This window comes from Montipora capricornis, chromosome 6 (assembly GCF_036669925.1).
Source record: "Montipora capricornis isolate CH-2021 chromosome 6, ASM3666992v2, whole genome shotgun sequence".
NCBI lineage: Eukaryota > Metazoa > Cnidaria > Anthozoa > Scleractinia > Acroporidae > Montipora > Montipora capricornis.
Genome location: NC_090888.1, coordinates 64274102 through 64284101, shown reverse-complemented (window position 1 = coordinate 64284101; position 10000 = coordinate 64274102). Strand labels below are relative to the sequence as shown.

At 38.2% G+C, this 10000-nt stretch overlaps 1 protein-coding gene across 1 annotated transcript in view; it reads right to left on the bottom strand.

The window, feature by feature from the left end:
* Positions 1–7539: 7539 nt before the first annotated feature.
* The window catches only part of LOC138052865 (uncharacterized), a 3713-nt gene continuing 1252 nt past the window's right edge, over positions 7540–10000 (bottom strand). The window contains exon 1 of the mRNA XM_068899453.1: positions 7540–10000. This exon is cut by the window's right edge and continues 1252 nt beyond it. Within this exon, the coding sequence (XP_068755554.1) occupies positions 9998–10000 (3 nt within the window). The 3' untranslated portion in view covers positions 7540–9997.

The window sequence follows — 10000 nt, the reverse complement described above, 5'->3', positions numbered from 1 at the left end:
TTACTATAAAGTCTAGCTTTTGTTAATTTGTAGTCTGTGCATGATACTTCTTCTCCTCGACTGTTAGTAAACCTGAACATTTGCTTAATTTCCTTATTTGTGTATTGCTGTGCCACACAGTTCAACAGTTCAACCCATTTGGGACTTCCAGGTCTCTCTCTGGAGTAGCTGAGAGCTAAGCCCTCCATGATGTTAGCATTTGCATTCACTTTTTCCTGAATGGAATTTGAAAGAAGTGAAGACAATGGCTTGCTCCTTTTACTTTTTACTTCTAGTAAGAAACACTTCCTAGAGAGTGAGGTTCGCATGTTTACAATCATGTTTCCAAAACGTTGCTGAAGCCAGTATTCATGCAAAGTACTGATAGAGGTGAAAAATATTGTGATCTTATTTTTTTATTATCAAAGGTAAAGGAAAAATGTCCTGACGTTGAATTAGTCAGTAATAATTACTGACTCTGATCTGATTATTAGAATGCAAAAAGAGTACTCTTTATAGCCTGGATTAGTTTTCTATTTTAGGGAATAATGCATACAGTACAAACTCACATATAAGAACCTAGTACAGGCTGAAATTTGGCATTTTAAAAATACCCAAAAATATAAGAACCTGCAGAGCCTGGCAAAGAAAAAGAGGTACTTTTACAAAAAAATCACCCTCGAGAAAACTCCTGTTATAGACCTAATCGGCTAACTCAATGTTGTACCCAATTCAAACCCTTTGGGAATAAAACGTTTTGTTTCAGGTATTTCCATATCATTTAAATATGAATGGTACATTGTAATGCAAATACAATACACAAAGAATCTTAATCTCGGGAGATTTGAATTGGTTACAACATTGAGTTAGCCGATTAGGTCTATTGTGTATGTTTTCTTTGATTGGCATTTTATTGGATTTTCTCTAGAAATATGTTTTCCATAAAGCTACAGTGCAATACTGTCTACATATCTTATGAATAAAATATAGAAATTTATTGTTGTTCCTCTGAGAAATAAGAACCTATTAAGAAACTACATGTAATCAGCCTGAATTATGAAAAAATAGCCTAAAATATTAGAACCTGCTCAGCCTGACCTCGAAAATTCTAGGTTCTTATGTGTGGGTCTTTACTGTATTTTGTAGGGTTACCAGTAGTAACTTTTACCCTGTTATACAAGCATGACAGTATGCCATGTTTTCAGTTTCGCGGGCTTGGGAGATCCTTGAATTGTGTTCATCTTTTCATTACCAATCCAAATAAACTGAAAAACCAACTAGTAAGGTAGAATATGTATGGTAGAATTTTACCATGTGAGTTAAAAGAAGGAAAGTTTACCCCATCTAATTGGCCTTCAAGAATTTCCTGGCAGATCTGTTCATTTTGAGGCACCCATGTTTTCAACTTCTGTTTTAAGTTCAGCCACTTTTTGTCTTGTGCAGTTTTAAAGTTTGTTTGCAAATCCTCCGCTGAGTTCGCCTTGACGTCAGTTCATATGACACTGGGGCACAACCAACTTGATTTTGAATAGAATTGTTTGCAGACAGGGGCTGTGGAACACTTTTGTTTACACTGGGTGACAACCTGTGCAACCTTACATAACATGCACCACAGCACCTTAAACTGCTTATGAGGGCCACACAGCCAAACTTCTTTTCCAAAAGAGTTTTCTTAGCTTCAGGGAACAAATCATCTACTGACTTTGGGAGATATGTCCATGTTTGACCCTAATTAGATGCACGGAGATTTCAATAAGCGTCACGAAGTGTCCCCTTGCTCTTCTCGCCAACTTCAACATCACTTGTGTCTCAGAATACAGACAATTTATGTCACAGTGTCCCCCAAATGCTACTCTTTAAGTGAAGATTAGCTGCTGCATTTACCCAAAGCTAAAAATAATGCCGACCTTTACCCTTACCTTATTGTTGAAAATAGGTAGCAAATGCTTAGACTTAAAGGGACACTTTGTGTTGGATGTCAAAATTGGGCGTGTATCTAATGAGGGTCAAACCTGGACATAAGTGGACTTTGGTAGTGACTTAAAATGTTTTAGCTTGTACAGGGGAGTTGTGCTTTTGTACCTGAACATCAGAGGCAGATAGTGGTATTCCTACAGGCTTGACATTTTTCCTTTAACATCATTTATGGGACGAGATTCTTCCTTCCTTGTAGGTTTTTTACAACACCAACACTATCAAATTAAGTTATTGTTGCACTATCAACATGGCAAACATTATTAAACAACACAATTCTCGCATCCTGAGCGCCTCCCCCACCGAGCAATTAAGAATGTGCAATTGCAGGGTTAAAAGTGAATGCCGTATGGACGGAAAATGCCTAACCAAATGCATTGTATCCAAAGCGGAAGTAGGGGCTAACAACGGTAAGCGCGTCTACTACGGAGCCTCGGAAGGAGAATTCAAGACCCGATATAATAACCATACCAAGTCCTTTAGGTCAAGGAGATACTGCAACGAGTCTGAACTTTCCAAATATATATGGAAACTGAAGGACAACAACACAAATTTCATCCTCAAGTGGAGCATTGCATCATTCGCATCACCGTACAAGTGCGGCACCAGAAAGTGTGACCTTTGCCTGTCTGAAAAAGTCGCCATTGTTAGAGCTGACTCAAAGTTCCTGCTAAACAAAAGAACTGAATTAGTATCTAAATGTTGTCATAGAAATAAGTTCCTACTGCACAATGTGAAGTAATGAGCTTCCACTTTAGGGAATTCTATAAATACCGAGTAATGCGCATTAATTAAGATCATTGTAGCCTGAAGATTGTGTCGAGAACATGAAACTCTGAGTCGCTACTGTGTCTCTTGCTTGTTATATATATATATATTTAGAATGAAGAACTGGAAATCCAACGATGTAGTCACGAGCCAGTACGAAATACTGACTGATCCATTTTGAATGAAAAACATATGCCGTGAGTGGGAATCGAACCCGCGTTCTCTGGATTACATGTCAGGTGTGCTAACCACTGCAACATCACGACAACCCTGCTGGGTCAATCAGACAGGTGATTTGTTAACCGCGGGGCTCCCAAGCGTTTTATCATTCAGGAACAGGACTCCGATGTAGTCCTGTATATATATATATATATATCCATAGTAGATAATTTAAAAAAGCAACGCAAATGAAGAGTAAAACAATACGTTTTGTATCCTTCACCTATATTTCGACCGGATACACCGGTCTTCCTCAGGGTGAATAGCCCGTTAAACGCGTAACACGCCATATTTAGAATTACAAATTGAATATACAAAGGAAACAAACCGCACGCGCCATAAAAGCAAAACCCCGCGCGCGTTTTTGGAATTATGCACGCATATATACAAAACAATAGATATCTTCCAGAGACTAGATTTTTAGCTCTTTCGTACTCGGGACGACTTATTTTGGCTGAAAAAGAAATCGCTTTCATTCAATTCATGGGGATTTACACACTTCAGCCTATAAGCCCATTGTCCTTCTCTGTCCAATAGATCCCTCTCATCATTTACTTGATCAATTAATTGTATATCGAGATCTTCGATGCCTTTGTGGGTTTGGCCTAGCAACGAGGTCTTTGATAAAAGGGCTGATGAACTCAGTAAGTATCTGGTGGCAAGAGGATATCGGGAACGATTTGTACGTGAACAGATCCGGAAAGCTAAGTTAAAAACCAGAGAGGAGGCATTAACGCCGGTGCCTCAAAAAGCCACTACACGAGTTCCCATGGTAGTGACGTACCATCCTAGTCTTCCTAACATTGGGGCTATACTGAGGGAACTTCAGCCTTTGCTACATTGTTCTGATAAATGTAAGAAAGCGGTGAAAGAGGTTCCGATGGCGGCTTTCCGTAGACCTAAGAGTCTGGGAGATTATCTAGTACACGCCAAACTAAAATCTTCAGACTCGGAAGATAAACCCAAAGGAACTGTCAAGTGTGGAGATCGCCGTTGTTATGTTTGCGACCACTTAACTGAAAATAGGAGAAAGTTTCACGTCAAAAATAACAGGAAAAAGATATTCCATTAATTTCGAGCTGAACTGTAATTCAACCAATGTAGTGTATTTGCTGAGTTGTAAAGTATGTGGTGTTCAATATGTGGGATCAACCAGTACTAGGTTTCGCCTCAGATTTAATAATCACAAGAGTCGTATTCGAGCTCATGCTAGACTCTCATTGGATGACAAATCTAGAGATGATTTAATTTATCAACACTTTAATGGCCAAACCCACAAAGGGTTTTTGAGTTGCCAACACCAGCTTTACAACTAAATGGTCTATCATCGTAAGAGCCCGCCCCTATCACAATTCAAGCAAAAGATGTGATTTATACTTAGCAGAAAAACTTCATATAATTAAACGCAGCAACAACAATCTACTGAACAAACGATCCGAGCTTGTATGAAGACAAGTTTTATCTCATGAACAATTAACGCTTATCCTACACAATAGCTATTGTATTGCCCTTGTTTTAGCTCAGCCAGTCTTACATCACCCCCAGTTCCGCCCTTCTCACCCATTGTAATTAGAACCCCATTGTTCTACTCATCGTAAACATCTATATATAGCTAGCTAATAAGTCTGTTCTTCGTTAAATCTGCCTCATGAGTGCATACGCACGAAACTCAGAGTCGCAGGGAATCTTGTGTATTTTCATTTGGTCATTTAATTCTATACACCGCTCTACACAAACGTGTATTGAGCACTCTTTAGCAGTGTGTGCTACAGTTTCTTTCTTTTTTTTTCAATATATATATATATATATATTGAAAAAAAAGCTGTCACAAGCATCTTCCTCACTCATCCTCATAAACACAAATATATATTGATCACAAATGAAGACAGAGAACAGTTTCCTTTAAATCCACCTATATTTCGATCACATTCAGTGATCTTCAAGGTGACTAACTAACCGTTATCGTACAGCACTTTTAAATTGTTAAATTGCCAAGGCAACGCGCGCGCATCACAACTGAAATTTAAACACCCAACGGAAAATGCTATAGATCTTATAATCTAACCGTTAACGTACAGCACCGCGCACCGGTAGCTCAGTTGGTTGAGCACCGGGCTGTCACGCGGGAGGTCGTGAGTTCAACTCCGGCCGGACCAACACTCAGGGTCTTTAAATGACTGAGGAGAAAGTGCCTTTGTAATTACATCTGCAAATGGTTAGACTCTCTAGTCTTCTCGGATAAGGACGATAAGCCGGAGGTCCCGTCTCACAACCCTTCAATGTTCATAATCCTGTGGGACGTAAAAGAACTCGCACACTTGTCGTAAAGAGTAGGGCATGTAGTTCCCGGTGTTGTGGTCTGGATAGGGTAGGGTGGAGCACCTCGCATAGGACCTCGAGTCCTGTTCGTGCTCCTTCCCTCTGGGCAGGTTTGCCCAGTAGAAGAGACAAACCAGATCTCTCGTAAAACAATCATCTTCTGCGCGTGCCTACACGTGTCTTTCGGTTCTGGGCGTAAAAACCATCATCCTCATTAAGTCTTTGGGGGCGCAGTGTTTCCAATCTATACATCCACTGTCCCTTCTTCTTCCGCAACTCCCTCTCTCCCTTGGCCCTGTCGATTAACTGTATAAATGACTTAATCCCAAATTGTCCCGAACTATGAAAATGCTGGTAAAGAAAGTCATCATTGCTCTTATTTCCAGAAGACAACTTGAGATGGGCATTGATCCTACTTCTGGGAGGAAAGTAGGAGATCTGAAGAATGACTTAGTAGAGTTTACGGAGATAGTTCTTAAAAACAATAATTTTGAATTTAATGAGAGGCATTTTGTCCAGAAACGAGGCACTGCGATAGGAACTCGGATGGCACCGTCGTATGATAACATTTTTATGGACAAACTAGAAAGACAGTTAATTTCACACGCTTTAATAAAACCCCACACTTGGTGGTGGTATATTGATGATATTTTTATAATTTGGACCGAAGGAGAGGAAAGTCTTAGACTTTCTTAATTACCTGAATAGTGCGCATGGAACGAATTCCTAGATGTTAAAGTTCTGAATGACTCGGGAAAACTGGAGACGGATGTTTACATCAAACCCACCGATAGCCATTAGTATCTCCATAGTGTGTCATGTCATCCAAACTCTTGCAAGAAAGGGATTCCCTATGCACAAGCATTACGTTTGAGGAGGATTTGTTCCAAGGAGACTTTCTTTGAAAGAAGAGTGCGGGATTTGTGTAGTTTTTTAGTAGAAAGGGGATATGAGAAGAATTTCATACAACAACAAGTTGGTAGAGCGAGACAAACACCAAGAGATGAAGCATTGAGGGATAGACCAAAAAAGGAAAATACCAGGTTTCCCTTCACAGTGACGTACCATCCGGGCCTTCATAATATCGGGGGCATGTTGAGGAAGCTACATCCGGTTCTTCACTCCTCGCAGAGATGTCGGGATGCCATTATGGAAGTGCCCATGGTCGCTTTCAGAAGACCGAAATGCCTCTCCGACTATTTGGTTCGAGCAAAGTTTAGGAGTGTCGCTAAGGAAGAGATAACAGGAACATCAAGGTGTGGGAGCAAGCGGTGCCAAACCTGTAATTCTCTGTGTGTGGGGAGAATATTCCACAGCAAAACCAATGGGAAGGATTTCCGCATCAATTACAAATTAAATTGTAATTCTGTCTACTCTCGTTGTCAAGTCCTTGTCTGGATCATTCATTCCATGTGGTGGGGACCAACAAGGGAGCTCCTTTCACCACCATCCACAATAATATTAAATGAGGGACTCTATTAAATTTTGTTTTTTAATCTTTCTTTCTTCATGCTTATATTTAAATTATTGTTTAAAAAATGCTGACGATGAAAAATAAATCAAACATGAACCTAGTGTTCTCAACTTTGCTTCCTCATAAAGTTTGGATTTCCTTTGCATCACAACCTTTGGGTTAACAACTGTGGGCATGTTTGTACATTGGTTGGCACAAGCAGCTGTAGTAGTGTCTGTTAAGAGTGGCAAAATGAAGAGCAGGGGCTACTTACTTAATAGAGGTTGGGCAACCATTTCAAGTTATCTAACTTAAAAAGGGGAGATTATTTGGAACAGACTGAAAGTAGTCTCTAATTTTGGTGAACTAGTACAGACTGGAGAATGTTTGGGTGTGCTGTGCAAAATTTGGAAGACATGCATCACGAGGTGGGTGCTCTGCTGGCAACACACATCTTCCAAATTTCCAAATTATATCTCTCCCACCCCTTACTCACTGGAATTATACTAGTGACCACAAGCAGTTGTTTGGAAAAGTGAGTTAAAGCAGGTAGCCATTATTTGAGGAAATTATCATGATATTAACAGTTGTTGAGCCAAATGCATTTCATCCAAATGCGAAGGGCCAGCTCACTCAAGATCTACCTCAAGGGAAATGAAGTCTATTTAACAAATCGAAAGTGGTTCAGCTTTGTCTGTACTCTTATCGACAACAATATTCATCATCACACTGGTCAAAATGTTGTGGAATCACGAGGCGCATCCAAAGTAAGTGTTTATTTCAGAGCATGACCACAATCACGACACAAAGAAGGAGCAAGCGCTATCTATAACTTTCTGACAATATGATTGGTTTATTTCCTAAAATGAGCATTCCTGATTGGATATTACATTGCTTGACAAATTGAGACGAGCATGACGCGAGCAGCGTTGTCTAAACTCTTTTATATAATAACTGAAGTTATTCTCGCATTTTGATTGGTTCTTGCCTATGATCTATTAGAGGACAGACGCACGATCGACGTCCCCATCAGCTTTTATTCGAATAAAGTTTAATTATTTATAATATAAAATAAATAGATTCCATGTTGCCGTGCGTCTTGTTCAGTAATAGATCACAGAAGACGTCAAAATGTGGTAAGAACATCAGTGACACACTCAGCTATTTTGTTCTCACCACATTTTGACGTCATCTAGGATCTATTACTGAACAGACAAAAGGCAACATGAGAAATCTATTTGTTAAATTGACAATGGCAAATTAGCCAATCAGATTGCAAGATTAAACGCAATTGTGTTAAAATATTGTTTTAAAGACGGGAAAAAAGCATAACGAAATTTTTGATTTTTAAGACTGGTATACCATTAGTGTTACAAAAAAAAATCTACCGGTATTATAACAGAATTGGCCGAAGCGGAAAATACCATAATACTCCCCAAATTTTGAATAAGCACTGCTTTTGTTTTCTCTTTGAAACACATTAATTTTTCAGTCCCAAGAGAAACAGGAAATGCTCATGCAAAATTTGGGGGGACGAACAAAGAGTATTATGGCATTTTCCGACTTGGCCAATAGTGTAGATACAACCTTTGTAAAACGTGTTCTATAAATAACCCTAATTTTTTGTTCAATACCACATGTCACAAAATTCAAAGCAATCGATGTACATGTATGCATCAAATTTGCAACAATAACAATAATTATTATTTTACAATCACTGATACAAAAAGAAGCAACTGAGAAATAAACCAATATTATTTTGGCGAGCAGAGGACCTGACAGTTCATTCAAATGAAAGCAAATATTAAAGATTTCAACTTTTCTTTCACTGAAATCCAATTTACGAAACTTTTTTTTTTTCAAAGATTTGTTAATCAAAACACTGGACAAGGGAAATTGTTAATTTCAAGGGACATTTTAAGATGGAAGTAACAATATCAAAGAAACGATAGACTGTGTACCCTTCCTGAGAAAGCAAAAACTGGCACTGTTACAGAAATTTTGAGGTATAATTTATATACAGGTATCTTTATTATGACAGATTTAGATTTGGGAAATTATCTTGCCCAGACCTGTACCTACTCTTCAATCCTACATTCTTCCACGTTACTGTTTTGATCTAAAATGTTTACAGATGTTTTATGCCACTCATAAAAGGATCACAGATCCATCAATCCAGATCCATAAAAGCTCCATAAAGCATCAAGCATGTTTGGCCACCAAACTTCATGTCTTGACATGCTTCATTGCATTTAACATGTTTCATTTGGTCAGGCCTTGGTGTCAAATATTTCTTTTTCTACTGGCTTTCAAGCAGTAACTCAGTTCAAATGCTCTTTGTAGTGTTCAACTATAATATTAATTATACTTGAACATTATTGTATTGAAAAAGATTTTGCCACAGAGCAAACAATAATATTAAAATTATTGCTACTTTTTTACCTATTCACAAAATTGAGTTGTCAAATTTCCAAATGAACAGAAAGTCTTGATATTCAGTGGTAATTATCTCATAATATGGTCAGTTGAATGATACTTAATATAATTCCAGCAGCAAGGCTGCAAATTACCACACTTATGACCAAATAATGTTATTGCAAAAAACCATACTTTTGGACTTTTAAGACCTGCGTCACAGGAATTTTCACGTTTTTGAAAAAATACCACAGAGAACTATTCTAGATGACCTCTACTATAGATACTAAAAAGAGAATGATAGAAAAAATGACCTTAATGATACACATAAGTTTTGGCCACAGGAGTAACTGCAGAATACCCACCCACTAATAATGTGTTCTTGTAGTGGCATTCTTTGATTCTTATTTGCACATGAATGGCATTTAACAATTATCCCGGCAAATCATGCGGAATATCGCCTGATACGTAGTTGGCTAAAATCAGGCAATATTCCCCAAGATTGAGCAGGATAATTAATTTATTATTCAACACATTGATGACAAAGCACAATTCTCAATGTTTATTGGAAAAAAAGCTGGAAAAACTACCATTTTTCTCTGTCACACAAAATTACGTATATGGCAGGATATCTGTTGTGTACGCATGACGAATATTGAGTGTGCTGTGACCATATTTAGACATTGTCACAATGTGTTGAATAAAAAACAAAAATAGATGCTATTCATGTGCAAATAAGTGGCTAGGTATTGTGCAGTTCAGTTAAGTTTTTTTTTTCTGAGTAAAACAAAACCTTTCATAATCCTGATAGATTCAAAAAAGTATATTAACTCCCTTTTACCCCTAATTAACAATTAGATGTGTAGGAGTTCA